The 21,446-nt window shown below is 41.3% G+C and overlaps 2 protein-coding genes across 6 annotated transcripts in view; one reads left to right on the top strand and one right to left on the bottom strand.

Annotated features, from left to right (window-relative positions):
* Positions 1–21,446, bottom strand: part of CD96 (CD96 molecule) — an 88,909-nt gene that overhangs the window by 38,366 nt on the left and 29,097 nt on the right. For all 5 annotated transcript variants that reach the window (XM_073893167.1, XM_025873968.2, XM_025873961.2 and 2 more), the window contains exons 5-7: positions 19,673–19,728; positions 8,676–8,766; positions 6,500–6,691 (exon numbers count right to left, since the gene is read on the bottom strand). In XM_073893167.1, the coding sequence (XP_073749268.1) occupies positions 6,500–6,691; positions 8,676–8,766; positions 19,673–19,728 (339 nt within the window). The remainder of the gene's footprint in view (positions 1–6,499; positions 6,692–8,675; positions 8,767–19,672; positions 19,729–21,446) is intronic.
* ZBED2 (zinc finger BED-type containing 2) lies at positions 13,382–14,145 on the top strand. Its single transcript, XM_025873980.2, has one exon. It carries the CDS (start codon positions 13,382–13,384, stop codon positions 14,033–14,035), a length of 654 nt encoding a protein of 217 aa, XP_025729765.1. The 3' UTR covers positions 14,036–14,145.

Here is a 21,446-nt window from a genome sequence, read left to right as displayed (position 1 = left end):
TGTGTGTGTGTGTGTGTGTGTGTGTGTGTGTGTGTGTGTGTTTGTGTGGGCAGGTAGGGATGAAAGAGAGGCTAGAATATATTATTTTATCATATTATACATTTATGTCAGTTCCTTAAAGCTCCCGTTATTGAACTGTAAAATAGCCCTATTAGCAGTATAAAACAATTTACAGATGCCAGAAGGATCTATTGACTTTAGGAAGGCCTGGGTTAAATATTGTTAAATGATTTGGAGGCTAGGGAATTTTGTGATTTTCTAGATCTAATGACATTGGGTATAGTGTCACACATCTGATGAGCTATGTCAATTATTTGGACATTTAATTGTAAATTATACTCTTGGCTCTATTCTATAATTTATTTTAAGAGAAAAGTATATATTATATAAATGATGTCACCTGATAGCACATAGCACATTGGAAGGGATTTGTGTTTTGTAATCGAGATGTATCTATGTTTTCTTTTTAGTGTTGGTCATGTTGTTATTGCTGTTGGCTGTAGGTGATGCTTACAGCTGGCTCTGACTTGTTATCATATAAATGATCCCTTGCTATTAAGCTCTGAGGAAGTAGGTGTCGGGTAGGGAGAAAGTTCCTGGAGAGTATACAAGTAGGTTGGTGGAATGACCATTCTCTTCCACCCATACCATCTGAAACATGTTTGAACACTTCAGCATGACATTCAAATCTGATCATTATTTTCCTCCTCCCATTACACTTCATTTCCCGATGCTGCCTATCATCTTTTACATCTCAAATCATACCCTCAATCCAACGGGTGATATTTCAACCCGATCTCCATGGATTCTTGCTTTGTGTGCATGCTGCTTCCTTATACTTTCCCACCGCAAACGGCCTGGAATACACCTTCTCAAACTTGAAGAATCCCAGGGATCTTTGTGATGTGCTCATAGCCTTAATATTTAACTTAGCAAAGGCCTTAGTACTCTACATCATCAGTATACCCCTCAAGAGAAGTGATTGTGTTGCTCCTCACTGTATTTCTGGTTTCTGGCAAATGCAAGTGGATGAATGAATGCGTATGGATTCCTTCTAAACACTCAAAGAGAGAAGACCAACTTTAAGTACATATCTGACAGCTGGTGCATAATAAGCATCATCTTCCAAAGTAGCAACTTTAATAAGCACGGACCTGGAAAAATAATGCCTAGGTGTTTTTCTCTGTAGATTGATTGGAACAGAGGGTAGCAAGCTATGGCCCACAAGTCAAATTCCACCCACAGCCTATGTTTGTAAATAAAGTTTTACTGGAACACAGCCATGTCCATTTGTTTACGTATGTCTATGGCTGTTTTTGTACTACAATGGCAGAGCTGAGTAACTGTGATAGAGACCGTATGGTCCACAAAACATAAAATATTTACTATCTGGCAGATAAAAACAGAAAATTTTTGCTGACTCCTGGAAAAGAAGTTGTTGATAGGTTATGCTTAATCCTAGATTTTGACAATGGGAAACATTTATTTTTCATTAATTGAATATTTCTATTTTATGATATTATTCTGCCATATTTTAACATCACACAGCTTTGTAATCTGAGGGGTTCTTGGCATACATATCCTTACAGTGTATTAGGAAGTTGCTACTGCAAGATTTGTATTTTAAGATGAACTCTTTGCCCAGTAACAAAAATGATGCATAGCTTTCAACATGAAACCTGCAGCCAAAAAAAAAAAAAAAAAAGGTCCTTCTGGTTTCAGATTGTCCTGTAAAGTAGAAACTCTGCCTTGGTCAAGACAAAACTCAGGGGTGTAAAAAGAAGTGGCTAAAACCTCACAGAAAAACACTATTTCCCAAAACTCAAAAGCAGAATTTAGCAGAAACATGTCAGCCAGTTTTTAGACCATTACATTTGCCATCGTGTTGTAAGGGATTAAGCTGCTGGCCTAAAGCAACTTCATCTGCTCCTGAGTGTGTCCCCTCTGCAGCTCAGGACCACCCTCATGGGCAGCAGTGGCCAGGTGTCTGTCTGTCCTACAGGGCAGCTGGTCAGTTCTAGGGCTTCCTCAGAGCTCAAATCAGCCCTTAGCTGGTCCACCTAGAAATGAACCAAACTCCAGGCCTTGCCAGATCCTTGCTTCTCAAAATGTGGCCCGTGGCTTCTCTTAGGAACTTGTTAGAAATGTAGAGTCTCAGGCCCTGCCCCTCCACCTGGACTTAGTGAATCAGAATCTGCTTTTTAACAAGATCCTTGGGTGATTTCTATGTATATTAAAGTCCTTAACTGATCAATCCTTAACTGATAAAGTCCTTAGGATCCCTACGATCAGTCAGGGTTTGAGAAAAATCATGAAATAGGAAGTATTTGTCTGGCATATTCTGCCTCAATATTCAGTGGTTCTCTTGCCTCACTACTGAGATACCCCTTTTTAATCCTTTCTCCATATCCCAAAATATACATGCACACTCAAACACATATGACTCACTAACCCCTAACTCTCTCTCTATCCCACATGGAAATCCATTTAATGATGAATAATAGCTGAAGATGGCAAGGACATTACCCACCCCAAGGGGTATTTGCACTCAACTTTTGTTTTAATATTTTTTTAAAAAATCCCCTCCACCTCAGAACAAAACAAAACAACTCTTTGTATATGCCAAAAAAACTGACCTTACAGGGCTACAATTTTATACATTCTGATAAGCTAGGCTAGCAGTGAAGCTACTTTGGCCCCTCCTGATAACCTAGTAGTCTTTAAACTTTAGCAAATGCCTTTAGGCCATGTGATTGATTCACTTTCCTTTGAATACCTAGTTCTTTCATTCTTTCCTAGGAAGAACAGAGCACTCCTATACCTCCTGAAACAGGAAGCAGACCCCCTTGCACAGCCCCCCAGCACTGAGATCACTGAGACAGTCTCTCTAGTTGGGACCACCAAGTCTGCACATCATCAAGAAATGTTAAAGACTACTGCACTCCCTTACCAGCTAACTGCCCTGAACCCCTTTAAAAATCCCTGGGCCAGGCAGAAACCTTGGAGTTGGCTTTTGGACAAGAGTCTGCCTTCTCCCCAGTTGGCCAGCCTGCTGAATAAAGCTCATATTCCTTTCCAATCAAAACTCCTCTTCTGAGTATTGGCCTATTGAGCTAGGGGCAGCCAAACATGGGGTTTGGTAACAGCAGGGTAGGATATTTTGGAAAGAACTTTTTAAAAAATATATTTATTGTTTAATCACAGGAATCTGTAGGCTTTGGTCACTCAAACAGCTGCCTGATGAGCCACTGATCACCCTATCCTGACCCCTCTCCTTTTCTGAGTTTACTAGAATAAGAATCACTGAGCATTTGAACTTCCTGGGAGACTGTGAGGTAGGTGGGGAAGGAAGCATCTCGGAGGACTGTTAGCTTGCAGGCCTCCAACTCTTCTCTGGGAACAAAGGGGAGCAAAAGCTCCTCTCCTCTTACTAAATCTCCTTTTTGCTCTGTAATATTCTCAGAATTTCTCTACTTTAGATTTTTCTTCTGTATTTTCATCTCAATATCTGTCAACAATAATGGCTTGATAAAGCAATAACTCTTGCACAAGGCATCAGAAGTTTTCCCAGAGTTCATAAAGCACCCAGCAGTACTACCACAAGCAGAAAGAATGTTTGGAAGTAAGTGTTTAAGAACTTACAACAAGTAAGGGAGTATGATCCAGTGATGACATTGCTTTCCAGAGTCTCAACTGTTATCTTCTAAGTCATTCCCAAAGATACATGCTAGAATGTGACTAGAATGTAAGCTATAATTTTGGGAAACTGAACTCTTCAACACTTATTGGCTTTAATATTTGATCATAAAGGATAAAAATTCATTTGGCACTTTAAAAATAACCATCTGCTCAGAACCTAAAATTATATTAGATCAAGGGCTGTCCTGTAAATTGGAATTATGGTGTGCTTTGGGTATCAGGATCAGTGCCCTTCCTTATTAGCCTAAAATTATTATTTTCTGATCTTAAAACTTAGCATAATTCAAGAGAATGAGAAGACAAGCCACAGACTGGGAGGAAAATATTTGCAAAAGACTCAACTGGTAAAGGACTATTTTTCAAAATATACAAAGAACACTTAAAACTCAACAGTAAGATAACAACCAGCCTGATTAAAAAATGGGCCAAAGATTTTAATAGACACCTCACTAAAGAAGATAAATGGATGGCAAATAAGCATATGAAAAGATGATTCACATAATATGTCATCAACCAATGCAAATTCAAACAACAAGAGATACCACTACACAGCTACTAGAATGGCCCAAATCCATAACATTGACAATATGAAAAGCTGGTGAGGATGTGGAGCAACAGGAACTCTCATTTGCTGCTGGCAGGAATGCAAAAATGGTATGGTCACTTTGGAAGACAGTTGGAAGGCTTCTTACAAAACTAAACATACTCTTACCTACAGTCCAGCAATTGTATTCCTTTGTATTCATTCAAAGGAATTGAAAACTCATGCCCACACAAAAACCTCCATGGGGATGTTCACAGCAGCTTTATTCATAATTGACCAAACTTGGAAGCAACCGAAATATGGTACATGCATGAAATGGAATATTATTCAGTACTATAAAAAATAGGCTATCAAGCCATAAGACAACATGGAGGAAACCTAAACGCGTATCAGGAAGTGAAAGAAGCCAATCTGAGAAGGCTACATACCGTATGATTCCAACTGTATGACATTCGGAAAAGGCAAAACTCTAAAGACTAAAAAAATCAGTGGTTGCCAGGGGTTGGGGTTGGGGGCTAAAGGATGGATAGGTGGAGCACAAAGGATTTTTAGGGCAGTGAAAATTTAAGGCTGTTTGAAGCCACTGATGGGTACATGTCAATATACATTTGTCCAAATCCATAAAATATACAATACCAAGTGTTGAACCATAAGGCAAATTATGGATTTTGGGTGATAATGATGTGTCAGTGTAGGTTCATCAGTTGTAACAAATGAACCATTCCAGTGAGTGAAGCTGATAGAGAGGGAGAATATTCATGTGTGTGGGAGGGTGTATAGGAAATCTCTGCACCTTCCTCTTTTGCCGTCAACCTAAAACTGTTCTAAAAAAAATAAATAAAATCTTTAAACCAAGAAAAGCTCATTTTTAACAACAAAAAAGATCGGAATTTCGAACATGGTTCTGTCTGTGATGGGATTTAAGGAATTTAAGGTTGTTTGGTTTTTAGCTCATGTCCCTAGAGTCTGCCAAAGTTACTGGCAAATCTATGTGAGAACCAGTTACCTTTACCCTGTTCCAAGCCTGTAGCCCTTAACTGTGTCCCGGCTTCTAGAAAGGAAGTGCATTTATTTCTGAGGGAACTGGGGACAGAGTTGAGTGTGGATGTTCCAGTGTAAACCCATGACCATTTCCGAGTTATTAACTCAGAGTTCACAGGGAGATGTGTTTGTGTGTGTATAGATATACACACACATAGGCAGCATTATAGGCATGATGCCACTGTCCTAGATTCAGAATGGCACCGGCTTCTGAATAGTGGGGATGGATTTGCACTGAGTCACATACCCTTCCCATCCAAGGCTCCCAGGAACCAACTGCCTGCATTTGTGAAAGGGCTGGGTAGGACCCAACATGCAGACAGTGGCCTTGAAACAAAGGGAAACTTTCCCTTATAAGCTATCCTGGGTTTTATGAGTATGTCACAGACTACAGTATCTCTGAAAATAGGAAGGCGGTAAAAGATGTTAATGGTCCTGCAGCGTTGTAATAATGGCTAACAAATCTGCTTAAGTATTTCTTTACTGTTATATATGCATGTTTGATAGTTGTCATTACAAACTTCTATTTTTTATAGGCAATCTGTTGTCGCTGTATTTGCTGAGACATTTGTTCACATCTTTTAGGCAGTAAAATCTCTATTATTTGGTCAGGTTTAGAGTAGTGAATATTCTGATCAAATATTGTGATAAGTAGAATGATCCTGCATATCAATTTTCAAGTCATAAAAATCTTCAATGTGCCAAATTCTGTGCTTCAACCTAGGGGCATGAAAATCATTAGGATATAGTCCTTATCCTCACGCTATTTATATCTCATACATAGCTTATCCATTCCTAAGTATTAAAATTATAAATGCTATATATAATTGAAGGTTTTCGTGACTCAGAAGGGATTTTAGGATTTTAAGAACCTCTCTTGATCATCAATATATTAGTGTTAATTTTCATTATATGGTACATTAACAAAAAGTTATTAAATGAAATTTGAAAAAAAATTGCTATATTCACCAGAAATTCTCAGAAATAGGAATCAGCTATTTTTTATTTGAAGAAATTCTTTTAGGCAGAGTCCCATTGTTTTGTCAAAAAAGTTTTGATAGTATGAAATTTAATAATTTTGAGTTGTATAAAGAGTTTTCCGAGATTAAAATACCATGGAAATAATGAGTGGTTCTATTTGTTCTAATTAGAAGTGTTCTGAGCTTATGGCAGTCTTGGCCACCTCTGGTTGACCCTATTAAATAGACAACTCACCCAAGGAAAAAGTGATCTTTTCAGATGAGATGTTCCACACTTTATTTCCGGGGACTGGAGATAGGGCCATACACCAGATGGTCAGGTTATTTGACTGGGCTGGTTTATTATTACCATACACCCTTGTCAAAACAGACTTCAGCTCCAAAAATCCACCTTTGACTTTTCTCTCTTCATTAGTAATGTATATTCCTACAGGACAGATTCAGAACAAGATCAGTCACCAGCGTTTTCTGTATGAGCCATAAAATGATGTCAAGGCATGGCTGGGGATGGTTCAGTTTACAGTAACAGAGTCTAACACGGTCAAACCACAGTTTCTGCGCACTGAGGATTTATTCCAGCAGGCCTAAACTGTTAACCTAAACTGTTTTGCTCAAGCTCCTGTATGGTATTGATCCATTGTCAAGGTACAAAATGTACTGATTAATAGTGTTGCTTTATTTGTGATCATGGGTCCGAGGGGGTTGGGGGCCGGTTCTTGTCGTTCACCAGCATTGTTTATTGATAACAGTGAGACTGATGATTTGCACCTAACCTGGGCTAGAACCTGGTAAGGCTCTGCTGTCGAGTCTGGCTACACAGCAGGAATATGTCTAAGCAAAATATAAAACAACCTCAATCAAGACTCCATTTTGGGCTCCCCACTTCTGAGGTGTTCTGCGCCATGTTGGTCATTTCCCCGCCCTTTACAGAGAGCCCCATGCCTGATTTCCCTGGCCCCCTTGCTGTAAATCTACACATGAGATATATATCCTTACTTTAATGGTGTTGTTATATTGTATCTTTTCTCTGAAATAAGCTGGAGATTTATAACCATTGTCATTTTGGGTCCTGTGAGTCTCCTTTAGAAACAGAAACTGTTTAACTGCCCCTGTTGGTCCAACCTCCAAATAGCATACATGGTAGCTGGAAATTAATGTAAAACCATCTGTCACTGTAAGCCTGAACTTTCTGAAATCTCACAGCTTTTTTGCACTACAGGCTCTAAATGCTAATTTTGAAGTTGTTACTTGCCAAAGTAATAACTAAATGCAATTGTACCACACTGTCTGGCCTCATGGTTGGGAGTGTAACCGGCACATCAAACCAGGGCTTACTTAACAGGAGAACGTATCTATAATGACCTTTAAGAGATATTCTCAGGATTGCATCAATCATTATTATTATGGGTGAATTGTTTTCGAAGTGAATAACAAAACCAGTAATAGTCTCAAAATGAATCAAGTGGATTGATACAATCGTTCATCAACATGAACTTTTTATTTTATCAGTTAAAAATATAATGTAGCAAGAGCTATAGGACTCAGTTACTGTTGAAAACATATTGAGCTTTGAAAAAAAAATTGCCTGAAGAGAAAGGAGAAGGGCTGTTGTCCTGGGCAGGGAATGGCTGAGATTGTCCTGGCAGGTGCTGCCCGTTTAATACTTATGAAAAATACGGCTTTGTACGTTCTCACCTAAGCTTGCCTCAATGTGCATTCTGCTCCAAGAATTTTTAATCCTCCTGGAGGAGTTCCTTGTCATAAAGCCCAGTCCTTTATGTATACTTCCTCTAGTCTTCCCCACCCCACCCCACTCAGAGCCTTATAAGAACAAGTCAAAAGTATTTGGTTATTGACTGAAAGCAGTGGTGCTAAGTTATTTGAACTAAATGAAATTATTAATAAATGTATGTTGAGTTAAACTTTTTTGCTGTCATATAAAAGATCTGCTTTTACTAACAGTTGAATAAAACATTAGTGTTTATAAGCGAGTTAAAGAAGTCAGGTGTGGGGCGCCTGGGTGGCTCAGTTGGTTAAACATCTGACTCTTGGTTTTGGCTCAGGTCATGATCTCAGGGTCCTGGGATCAAGCAGGGAATCTGCTTCCCCTCTTCCTTCCCCTCTATTCCTCCCCCTGCTCGCACACACTCTCTGTCTCTCTAAAATAAATGAACCTAAAAAAAAAAAAAGTCAGGTTTATTTCTTAATTCTGGGAAATGTGACCCACACTGATCCTCTTGGAGGCACTAGATGCGGTATCAGAAAATGCCATCTGGTAGGCAAGATGATGTTTGTTTTGGAATTAGAATTGTCCTTAAATGCCAAGATCAACTTGGGCAATGGCAATTTCTATTCTTCATTGTTTTCTTTCTTTCTTTGCCAAACCCATTTCCACTGAATGATTTCCTTACCTTCTTTTTCACTTTGAGGAAAGCCTCCTTCTATAAACCACGTGAGATTTGCTGTGGGAAATACATTCCTCTGGGAGCAGGTAAATGTTCTCTGGGGGTGAAGGCAGAACATAGAAAGGCTTATTTGCAAATTCAGAAGAAACTGGTACCCCTTACATCCCCACCAACTGTCACATGAGGCAAATTGGCAGGAAACAATTTTCTCCACTTTCAACAAAGCTGTGTTTACCTTTCAGAGGTTATGTGAAAATGTGAGCTACAAATAGGCTGTCTCCTACAGAGATGTCATGATTTCATGGCTGGAATTATAGGTTAACTTATGAAGAATCTAGGCCTAGACTAATGTTGCAAGTCTGGATTCTGGGTTCTGGAGAAGGGAGATCATAATTCTATATAGGAAGAATAAAATAATACTAAATGGAAGCCAAAGACTAGAAAAATGGAAGAAGCTCTAACAGGCAGAGGCCAGAAAAGAATATTCTGTTATACTAAAAGCTAAAAGATATATGCATTTTGGTTGTTTCTACTCCCAAAATAATGTAAAGTACTATTTATAGCAACAACCACAGAAACCATTATTTTAAATATCTCACTTTTGACTTGTAGAGAATTTATGTAATGATTTTTCATTTTATCATCTTAAAAATCCCATAGGGCAGATAGGAAGGACATGCTTTATCATTGCCATTTGACAGATGGGGAAACCAAGGCACCCAATCACAAGGATGGTGAAGGGAGTGGAATGTAGGGGATGGCACAATTGGGAACTCTGTTACTCCAGTCCCAGTCCAAGATATTTCCTGGTAAAACACATCGTACTGAAACATGAAAGAGATGGAACAGGTAGCTTATGTTACAAAACCAGGAAGCTTAGAGGTAGGGTCAGTTATGTTTTATTTCCAACACCGTATTTGCTCTTTTTGAGATGATAGTTTATTTCAACAGCCTGATGAAAATATCCAATAAGACTTATTGGATCCTCATTATTTTATCTGAGACACTGCAAAATTATAATCCCATCCATAGTTATTTGTTTTCTCATCAAGAGATATATGTATTTTACATATAACCAGCTCTGGTTCTTAGTTCTCAAATATTTTCCACAATGGATGGATTCACTAGTTAGCTAGTAAAGAACAATGAACTATATGTAATACTTGGTGTGCCAATTTCCCCACAGACTAGTTATACCCAAAGAGTTTGGTCCTGAGCAGAGTTGAGAAACCAAATTTAAGGATGCTAAAGTAGCATCTTTCTGGTGAGGTCCTACCGAGGTGCAGTTTAGCACCCTTCCATACATCCCTACAAAAAGCCCAAGGAAATCATGAGACTTTCGGAGGAGACTATCTGTGGAATCCAAAACGGTAAGTAGCGAACACTGCAGCTGCCAGGTTTTCCACTCATTCCACACTTGACAATGGGGACACGTGCATGCGTCAGCAATGCAGATCCATGACATTATGTCACTTTTTGTCCTGGAAAATCAAAAGTAAAACCAGGTCCCCTAAAATATATTCTTATTTAGTAAAGAAAAGAGAGTTCAATTTATTTAATCCAATAAAATGCCAAAGACTGATGTTTATCTTTAGGTGGTCCAGGAAGGGATGTAAGAGTTACAGGAAATGAAATGTTAATAAAAAAAAAAGTGGTAAAGGTTTTTATTAATGTCAACACCTTTAATCACTCTCATGACTCATTTTCTCCATGCTCAGTTAACCCACCATAAGATGATGATATGGTAATATCAGGAATAAGTAGGGGTTCCATTATTTTATAAAGGCAACACGCTTCCTGAAGAAATCTCTTGCCAACTAAAAAAAATATTAAAAAGCTTTAACTCTGTGGATTCTCTGAATTCAGATTTTATGGCGTGAGTCAGATCTCAAATACTCTCTACCACCTCCAGACTGTGTTCTAAGATTTTTGTTTCAGAATGTGGTTCTCGTCCTGAACTCCTCCCTCCCAGTCTCTCTAAAATTGAAAAGCCACAGACTTAACTAGTTCAAACTGAAGTTAAACCTCTTATGAAACATCAAGTTTATAGGGTTTTGCTGAGCAAGCAGAGCTACTGCTGTTTGGGAACTTCCAAATGAGTAAGAGGAAAAACATGTTAAATTAAAAAATACATATATGGAGTAAATATGGACAAGAGTCTCTGTGTACACACCCACGAGTGTACACACACACACACACATCCCTCTGTTGAGAAGTTAAAATCACTCACTCACTTAATGTGTGGCTGTTGCATTCATGAGACAAGCCAAAGAACTGGTTTCTCCAACACACATTGTTCTAAGTATACACGGAATATATGCGCAATAGCACAAAGAATGATGTAAGTGGCAAAGAGTATTTGGGCAGTTCTGTAGGAGCACAGAGAAGGGTGAACTCTGGGAATAACTTAGTGAATGGAGTTATATTTTGCAGACAGGGAAGACATGGGCCTGGACTCCACAGGTGGCCTGTGGTGGAAAATAGTGGAGAATTCACAAAGATGGATAGACAGAAAGGGTTCATAGGCTGACATGTGAGTTGGGCATGTTGTCCTGGCAGCAGAGGGAAGCCAGCAGGAGGTTGGAGCATGATGAGTTTGAGGAGTCAAGAAAACTGAGTCCACATCTGGCTGTAAGAATGATCATTTCCTTTTTTCCGCAGATGAAATACTGAAATGCTGACCATTCGTAAATTAGCCCAGATTCAGGTTGCCTAAGTTTAGGCAGAACCTTTTCATAAGGGCTTTCCATAGCATCATTTAAAAAAAACATTTAGCTTTTTAGTTTAGAAAGAGGAAACTTTTTTTTTTAAAGTTCCCCTATTTGTTTATCAACTCTTCATTTCGATTTGGAGTCTTTCCTCCTCTCAACCTTCTTTCTTCACTTGAAATTTATCTTTCAGTCTGTTTTCTACTCTGTCATTTCTACCTTTTCTTCTATAACTCAAGCATTTTTCTTCCACAGACACCTTCTTCAAAATGTTCCTGTCTCCTCTTGGTAGGTTCTCCTTCCTAAATATACATATATATAAATATAGTATTTATGTAAATATAAAATTTTTGCTTAAACTGTGACTATTCTTTTATCTCACTCCAACTGAGAATACAAGCCAATAGCGATTGAGCTTTTCCAATTCCAGTTACATAATATTGGGAGGTTTCCTCTCACTTAATCTTCCCTTTTCTGCAAGTTCTTTGGTTTTTCCACTGACTGTATTTACAAAATCCGTAGTTTCCAAACCCAACGTTAAGACTCACGGTCTGACAATTGGACAAGATATTTGAAAGCACAGATGTTGTTGAGGCCTGTGGTTTCTCTGCTGAAATCTCACCCTTTTCTCACCCTTCCATATTTTCCTTTGCTTAAGAGGCCAGATGATGGAGTTATCTGGAAACAGAACTAAGACTTGTAGGTGCTCGACTTAATGTTTTATTACCAGCCCTGTGCCAGGAACGTCTTTATTCGGGGGTGTGGAAGGGGGGCAGAGAGAAAGTTGGCATCTGTGTGTAGGCAGGCAGGGACACACCCACTTGGAAAGGAGGCTTCTCTGGAAGTGGGAGGGAACAGGACTTCAGGGACCTCCTCCTGGGGGCAGGAGTCAGCTACTAGCTACCCACAGCATGCAGGAGCCCTCACCCAGTACCAGAGCCTAAGGCACACCTTCAGAGCCCTGCTTGCTCATAAGTAAGTACCCACTCGGAGGGCTGGGGGTGGGAGTGTTTCCTAACTCTTTGGGGTTGCAAAGCTTGACGAACAAGGCTCTCCATTACTTAAGAAATGAACCCAAAAAGGAGAGAGAGCTGTCAGGCTGTTTTTTACAATGTAATTTAATTGTCCATCTATTTATTTCAATGGGGGTGAATCAGGCAAGCCCCTGGAGTAAGCGGCTATCAGGAAGGTCTTATTGACTTTTGGCTTTGCAGGTGATGGCGCCAGGGAAGGTGCAGGGTAAGCTACTTGCTGAGGACCGTCGGGCGACAAGTCTGTAGAGATGTGCTCCACCTCTTCCTCCTCTGTGCATGCCAGTTCCTCCTGCTGAAAACAGCTAAGCCCGCTGTTTGGAATTCTTAGAATCTCAGCCCTAGAGGAACCTCTGTAGGGCCAAACTGACCTCACACTGGGAACTTTATTACCCAGAGTTTGGACTCTGTTGCGACAGTTCTCAGGAAGTGCAGGTGTCTCCCACCATCAGCGTCCCTCTCTCTCCGGGGCGTGCTTCTCCCTACTCTGAGGAAGGCCAGTGAGGCCCCAGCCCTGGACATCGTGAGCAGCCCGAGGGTGTGGAGCCTCCAAAACCCATCTATAGGCATTTAGGACACAGAAACAGTGGAAGCAGCCAGGAGGGAATCAATAGAAAACCTAAAATTTCCAATGTTCAAAAACTCGGGGTGGTGTTTAATGTAGAGAACACTGAATTCTTTGTGATTCCTGGACTCATTTGCTTTGCCTTTCTGGTCTAGACAAGGAGGGATCAGTACATACCTGAGGCCTGGGGGGAATGTACATGGGAGCCTCAGAGGCCATTCGTGTGGCTCTGACTCACCCTGACTCTCTGTGAAGTGCAAACTTCACACCACTCAGGTGTGGCCAGCCTTTGACCTTGGTTGTGAATCCCCAAGAGCTACCACAGTCCCTTCCCAATTACTCATTTCGCTTTAGCTGTGGTTCAGCTAAGACTTCTGGCTCAAGGAAAGCTGTAGAAGACGACACAAGATGAGGCGGGAAGAGGAGGAAGAGGAGGGAACCAGGATGAAGGGAAAAGGAGACCTAGAGGTGAAGGAGGAAGAGGCAGTCAGTGAGAAGGGAGAACTGGTTGGCCCTTTCGCAAGCGCCATGCCCACCCCTACACCCCACAACAAGGGCACCCGGTCTTCCGAGGTATGGGAGTATTTCCACCTGGCCCCTGTTCGTGCTGGCCACCACCCCAACCAATATGCCACCTGCCGCCTGTGTGGCAGGCAGGTGAGCCGTGGCCCCGGGGTGAACGTGGGCACCACAGCCTTGTGGAAACATCTGAAAAGCATGCATAGAGAGGAGCTGGAGAAGACCGGCCATGGTCAGGTGAGGCAGCACAAGGACCTAAGGCCCCAGGGGCCCCAACTCCCCCTGGGTATCGAGGGCGACTGGGCCCGGCTCCTGGAGCAGGTGGGGGCCCTGGCTCTGTGGGCCAGCCAAAGGGAAAAGGAGGTGCTTAGGCGGGAGAGGGCAGTGGAATGGCGGGAGAGGGCAGTGGAAAGGCGAGAGCGAGCCCTGGAGGCGGTAGAGAGGGCCATCCTGGAGATGAAGTGGAAGCTGAGGGCTGAGAAGGAAGCCTGTCAGAGACAGCAGGAGCAGCTTGCCATGGCTCATCCCTTCCATTTTGTGTAATCAGCCTGGGAGGTATCTATTCTGAAACACAGACTGAGGCTCACAGCAAAGAGCCACGTTAGGATTAATAGAAAGAAAGTATTTGTGTTTTTAAGAGAAAGCATGCATAGTACGAGTTAATCTCAGCAGGTGTCAACTGACCAAACACTTATCTACAGGGTCCCTAAAGCTGTCCTGATCAAAACTTCAAAATGTATTAACTGAAGATAAAGGTTGTTTTGCCACCATGGGTCTGTGAGTTTGGGTGCAGAATGTACCATCCTGCCATGTTGCTGAGTGAAAATAACGGGATTTATGCTTTGCACTTGGTTTTGGTGGAGCTGAGGGTTCTGACAGTTGAGGCTGGTCAGGTGGCTGGAATGTGCCTATGTGACCAGCTCACTCTAAGAGACCCCACCAGGAGTGCAGCTTAGGCTTCCTGGGGCCCAGGCGTTTGCATACATCCTGGTGGTGAGTTGAGAACTGGGTACAGAGCTTGTTCTGTGGGGCCCGGCTGTGGAAGGACACAGAAGCTTGTGCCTGAGATCTCAGGCCCCATCCAGTGCAGGTCTTTCTCTCACTGGTGCTGTGTTGTACCACCTGCTTTTATTAAAGCTGTGTCACCAGCAGAACCTGTCTGAATCCTGTCTTTTCAACAACCTGACACATACGTCATTAATGTGTAATCAGCCAGAGAGAATTAAAGACTTTTCAACTTACTCGGATGAAACATTAAGAACAGAGGATATAGAAACTTATTCATAAATATTTTAAAATATAATCCAATTTCATATTAAGGTCTGTTAAAGACAGAGTTCATGAAGAAGAGATGAGAGAAACTCAGGAAGGAAAAGAGAATGGTAGAGAGATGGGGTGAGGAAGGAGAAATAAAGAACAGAGGCAGAAAACCAAAAGAGAAGAAAAAAGGATAGAGAATCAGTGTGAACACAGGAGAGAGACAGATTCCCATCACCCCCCCCCAAAAAAAAATTTTACCGTGAAAAGATGAGAGACCATGACTGGGAGACTGAAGGACAGAGAACATTTTCCTAGGTTCTGAGGTCAATTTTAACACTTAGGTTGCTTTTGTTTTGTCCTGACAGACTACTCATTCATTTGAGCAGTAGGTTTGGGATTCTATCCTTGTCTTTGATGATGTTGGCTGCATGCCAATTCTTCCCTGTTTGTTTTTTTTTTCAATGTTCATTTTAAAATACTCAGAGATGGGGTGCCTGAGTGGCTCAGATGGTTAAGCGTCTGCCTTCGGCTCAGGTCATGATCCCAAGGTCCTGGGATCGAGCCCTGCATCGGGCTCCTGGCTCAGCAGGGAGCCTGCTTCTCCCTCTCCCTCTGCCTCTCTCTCTGTTCATGCTCTCTCTCTCTCTCTCTCTCTGTGTATCTCTGTGTCTCAAATAAATAAATAAAATCTTTTAAAAAAATAAAATACTCAGAGATGCTTTGAAAAAAGGAAACCTAATAGTCTATAGGGAGAGAACAATTCCCTGGGCTGTTGAAAATATGCCTAATATGTTCACTCAGGAATAGAATAAAACCAACTGGCAAGGACTGTGGCTTTTGTGCTAGAGCTGACTTTTATTTTGAATGATTCCTCTAGAACCTAATGTTTTTTGTTTTTTGTTTTTACTGGGTTGGGGATGGGGTGAGGGGTGGTGGGAGCTGGGGAGACAAGAGCTAACAAACACAGTCTTTCATCGTCTCGTAAATAAGCCCAAGCCCTTTATGGGCATCAACCTTCCAGAAAGCAGACAAGATCCTGGTATAATAATGGCTTCTTGCCTCGCTCCGTCCTTACCTGAGTGTGGCTCCCTCTTAGCACTTGTTCTTAGACTGTCAGCAGCTCTAACAGCCACATCTGTCTTCCCTGTGAGCTGTTTGTGGAACAAGCACAATCCAAACACAAACTTGTGAAAAACCCAGACTATACTGCAGGCTTATAATCTCCCTTTTTTTTCTAGAAAACTGCCTGATATTAGAGATTTCACTTCCCATATGAATTCCCATTTTTAGGGCCCTCTCCAGCTGGGGTGAAAGCTCAGGGACTCACCACTGCAAATGAAGATGGCCACTGGGAGTCCCATGGCTGGACACTGGAAATCAGAGCCTTATTGTGTCATAAGATGGAAGGAAGGAAGGAAGGAAAGAAGGAAGGAAGGAAGGAGAAAAGAAGCTTTAATACCTAATCTTAAACACACACACATACATTTGAAATGGAGTTTAAGAAGGACAAAGAATCCACAAAGTTTCAGGCTTTGCAAAAATCACAATTAAATAAACAGCAACAATGAAAATCTGCAAACAGCCACCAGAGCCATACTGCTGAATGGTAATATGTGGTTTTAGATTATGGTGTCTGCTTCATATGTCTCTTACGATTTTAGCTTCTCTTCATTTTCAGGCACTTTTTTAAAAGATTTATTTATTTATTTACTTTAGAGAGGGAGCATGCATGAGCGTGGGGGAGGGGCAGAGGGAGAGGGAGAGGGAAAGAAGCAGAGCTGAGCTTGGAACCTGACACAGGGCTCAGTCCCAAGACCCTGAGATCATGACCTGAGCTGAAATCAAGAGTCTGAGCCATGCAGGCGCCCCATTTTCAGGCATTTTAACCCCAACTACTTTTGTTTCCTGTGTCATGTTAGGTAGTTCTTTTTATATTTTTTTTCACCTAACTTTTGTCAAACATCATAAACGTGGAGAGTAACAAGAAGAGATCCAGAGAGATGATGGCGTTACATAAAAAGAGGCATCAATAGAGACACGTGGCTCGTGGAAAGACCGAACTATTGGGTACACTCTGGAGTTTTCATGCCTCTCTCTGAAACTTCTTTTGCTGCATCTTCACAGTGGGGTAGCAGGGCCAGGGCTGTGGGCTGATGGCTCTCTAGGCCAGCATCTTTTGTTGGAATACAACGTCTGGTACATGAAGGGAACCTCTGGTTTCAGTAAAGACTCCCTTTCCATCTCAGCTGCAGGGGCAAGGCTGTGCATCATGCTGGGGCCCTGGTGAAGGCTTGCCCTGGAACTCACAAGAATATGACACCCACAGGTATGACACTCTCCTTGGACAACGCTGGCATGTCAAAGCCTGAGAAGCATCATTGTTAGGGTAATTTGGGGGCTTTTCTATTTTTCAGGAAAAGCCAATTAACCATAAACTTCATCGCTTTAGTAATGCTGGAAAACATAACTCATAACTGACCAAATCCCCATTACTTTAACACCAAGGGCTGCTGGTGTAGTGAATATGCAGCACATAGCAGGTATCCAATATGAACATGTTGAATTAGTTAATTTCTAAGGAATGAAGGGGGGTTGGAAATTACCATTAACCAACACTTATGGTTGCCAGATAGTAGATACTTTGCATATGTTCTTTCATTTGATCTTTATATCACTCTTGGGAGTTTGGGATCATTGTCCCTGATGAGGAAGCTAAGGAATCGAGGTCCCAGGGGCCAGAGTTAGTAAGTGATGGAGGAGAATCCAGACCCAGGTCTATTGGATTCCACAATCTATATTCTGTTTTTTCATTATTTCATACTAGCTCCTAAAATCAATCACACAGGAGATTTATGAATATATATTTAGATGAAGGGATGGGTGAAAGAGAATAGGTGAATGATAAATAGTGGGAGGAAAGAAATATTCCCAAGACATCTATTATGTGCAAAGTACTCCATTAGTGTGCAGAAATTTAATTCACCTAAGAATCCTGTGAAATATTAATCTTGATCTCAGTTTTAGATGACTTAGCTGAGATTTGTGGAGGTGAACTAGTGGATGAAGATATGTAGCCAGGAAGTGGTCAAATTAGGATTCGACATTAGTTCTCTCTGCCCCTGAACCATAAGGCTCCTCTCATTACACCATCCTGCCTGGAATCGGGCATGCTAAATTCTCAGCCTTGCTCTGCCCTTTATTAGTGACTCAGTCAGTTGTGTGGACTCTCTGGGCTCCAATTTCTCATATGGAAAATGACTGAAGCCCTACCTTCTTCAGAGATTCAATGAAAGCATGACTCGATAAAAGCATGTGAAAGGACTTTGAAGAGTTAAGAAGCTATTAAAAATACAATGGGGACTCTAAGAATATTAGGGTAAAGAATTACTAATGTTTGGCGAAATCTTAAAAGATCCACAGACAAGCTGTGTCCTGTCACTGGTTATGTAGAGTTGGTGAGAGATTACTCACTAATTCCCCAGGAAGGAAGGTTCTCTGATTTTCCCAGTCAGAGCCTAGGTAAGCAGGGGTACAGGAGAGGAAATTTGATAACGTGTAAGAGAAAGTCCTTTTTCTTTTTAACTGGAATTCTTGGATCCAATCTTAAAGATTTATTCCATATCTGGATTGAATCCTTATTACCTGTAAACACTGGCATAAAGAATTTTCAAGAAATCCTTACAAGAAACAAAAACACCTATCAAACATTGTGCCATTAGTTTGTTTTATTTAAACTATTGAAATGAAATCCACTAATAAAATTGGAATTAACTGTGGAAGAACAAAAATTTTAAATCTTTTTTATATACTCAGGACCACAACAGCAATTATCTAAGAGACTAATACATAAAATCAACGGAAGACACAAGTATATTCTCATCTAAAACCATCCCACAGAGTTTGAGCTATGATTTGTATGTGGCTGTCAAATTAAATGACTGATATGCAGCAGGATCAGAAATCATAAGTTATTTAGTGTTCGTAGGAGTAGAAGAAACTAGAATATGAGTATAATTTCTCTCATCCCATGTAGCAAGAAATGTTTGAGAATTCGTGGGAATATTTATTTTATAACTTGGGATTTTAAAAAGCTTGAATGAAGTCAAAGTGCCCAAAGATAGCTGATTAACACTAACAGTAATAACAGTATAACAACAGTCATAATGTTCATTGAGTGCTTAGTATCTGCCATATTTACACCGAGAACTTTCTGTACCTTATTTCGTTTAATTCTTAAGAACAACAACAATATGCAGATACCCTTCTTATCCTCTTCATAAAGATAGAAACACTGACTACAAAGATTGAAGTTATTTGCCCAAGGTCACAGCCAGCAAGAAGAGCTGGCAAGTGAGCCAAGATCCCAGTGACTTGAGGCTGGGAACTGTCAACAAGAAACCGAAGTCAGATGGCCCTATGCTACTTTCCTTTTCCACCTGCCCCTTCTCCTACTGCCTGAGAAATAGCCAGGGTTCCGAAGGAGTTACAGAAGGGCAGCTTTCCTCTTGTTACTTCCAAATAAAAACTATAGGAAAGCTGGTACAGGAAATGGATTAGAACAAGTTAAATGCAGCTGAACAAAAAAGCCTCCTTCTTGCACCAGGATTCACACTTTCTGTCCTACTTTTCTTTCCCTACTTCTCCAGTTTTTATTAAGGAAAAACTCAAACTACTGAGACTGTTTTTCCAGAAAATTTAAGGACTAAGGATTACAGATCACATATTCTAAGAGCCCAAAGTCAGGAAGTAAGGATTCCCATTTGGTTTCTAGGATCAACTCAGCTTCCCTTCTTCACCAGAAATTAATTGACTGAGGGCCAAGGAATAAGGTCCTTTGAGAAAACATTCTGGACAATGATGCAATACAGCACATCTTGGCATATTATACTATAGATTATCCAAGGTTTTAATGTGACTCACCTCTCTTAAGACATCCGTAGAGTTATTTTCCACAATCATGGGGATTTCTGGCTTAGCTTAAAGGCAAATAAAACATAGTTAGTGGCACTGACTGTCATTTGACCTGGCCACGAGTGTGTGTGTGTGTGTGTGTGTGTGTGTGTGTGTGTGTGCGCGCGTGTGTAAAATTCATCATTCATCAAATATTTATTAAACACCCACCACGTACCCAGCAGTATGCTAGATACATAGAAACAAAGGTGGACAGATCAACTTCACTGTCTTTTTTTTTCTTTAAGATTTTATTTATTTGACAGAGAGAGACACAGCAAGAGAGGGAACACAAGCAGGGGGAGTGGGAGAGGGAGAAGCAGGCCCCCTGCTAAGCAGGGAGCCTGATGCGGGGCTCGATCCCAGGACCCCGAAGGCAGATGCTTAATGACTGAGCCACCCAGGCGCCCCTCAACTCCACTGCCCTTAAGAAATTTACATTTTCATGGAAAATACAGATCTTAGAAAGTCAGAGAATATTTCAGTGATTTTGATGTACTGCTAGATTGTAAGTGCCTAGAAGCCAGGCTGTTTCATTCATCTCTCCATCTCCAGCACTTAACAGTGCCCAGCACAAAATAGACATTGAGTACATTATGTTGAACTGAAGTGGCTTCAAGTCAGTTCTTGATGGCAGACAGAGCCATCTATGAATCAGTGGAGAGTAAGCCTGTCACAGGTGCTGTCACTGTCTGCTACATCCACTTGGCAGTTGCTTCTACTTGTTGAAGGCCTCTCGTTGGGCATACCTAATGTGTCCCTCCTAAGGATTTATGGGAGCACACTTAGTCCACAAGTAGGGCAAACTGGAGGTCTAGAGAGCTAATGGTGATAACAGATGGGGAGATGGTGGATAATACCCCAACTTCCTTGCTTTTATATGGGAAAACTCTGATGTTTGTTCTTCCAGAGTTCTCTGGTGGGAGTGAGCTCTAACTCCACACTGGTAACTGGCGTAATCATGTACATTTCATTACCTTCCTTCCCTTCCTTGGCTTTTCCACTCTTCTTCTGATGTTTCCCTCCATAAATTCCCTCAATGAATACTTCTCAAATAAATTAATTTAACTCAAGCCCTTGTCTCAGTGTTTTCTTTCAGCGGAACCCAAACCAAAATACACCCTACAACACTAAAGGGAGGAGGGGCATTCTGACCTCATATTAGCAACAGATACTGTTGGAATGAAGGACCTGAAAGAAAAAACAGTTACTGAAAGTTGCAAGGGTTACTAGAGAGACATTCCTTTTGAAGCTCAGGACAATCAGGTTTAGGGCTTAGGAGGGGCAGGAGCAAACCTGTGATGGCAGGTTCCCTGATAAGGAAAATCAAGTCAGAGGAGATTAGTGAGAGAGGGGCAGGAAGTAGCAAGGGAGCTGGGGAAGCTTCTGGTTCCTGGACTGTTAGAGAATGGAGGCATTATTAAGGAAGAAGAAATAAGCTGGATTTAGGGCATCCAAGCTGAAGTGGGTCTCTGCTACACTTGGGTATTTATTTCAAGGTTTTCAAGTTTTTATTTTTGGCTTGTTCTATTTGAGGAATCACTGAGGGATGCTGAGTGGGTCCTGAATAAGACATGTATTTTACCGCCATGCCAGGACCACTATAATATGCACTTGGTGGCACACGCACATCATCTAAGGACTAGATGAGACTGGCCAAGCACAGCCTGGCTGGCCCATTCGCTAAAGGGGAAAGCCAGGAAGCAGGGAAAATCTAATGAACAAGCAGGCAGAACCTCTTATT

Source organism: Callorhinus ursinus, unplaced genomic scaffold (assembly GCF_003265705.2).
Source record: "Callorhinus ursinus isolate GAN/ISIS: 27379988/994484 unplaced genomic scaffold, GSC_fseal_2.0 scaffold1, whole genome shotgun sequence".
Classification (NCBI taxonomy): Eukaryota; Metazoa; Chordata; class Mammalia; order Carnivora; family Otariidae; genus Callorhinus; species Callorhinus ursinus.
The sequence above is the reverse complement of the archived record's forward strand: the minus strand, read 5'-3'. Positions and strand labels throughout refer to the sequence as shown.

Excerpts from the sequence above, each read along its gene's own strand:
- ZBED2 (XM_025873980.2), top strand. The coding sequence starts at position 13,382 with ATGAGGCGGGAAGAGGAGGAAGAGGAGGGAACCAGGATGAAGGGAAAA.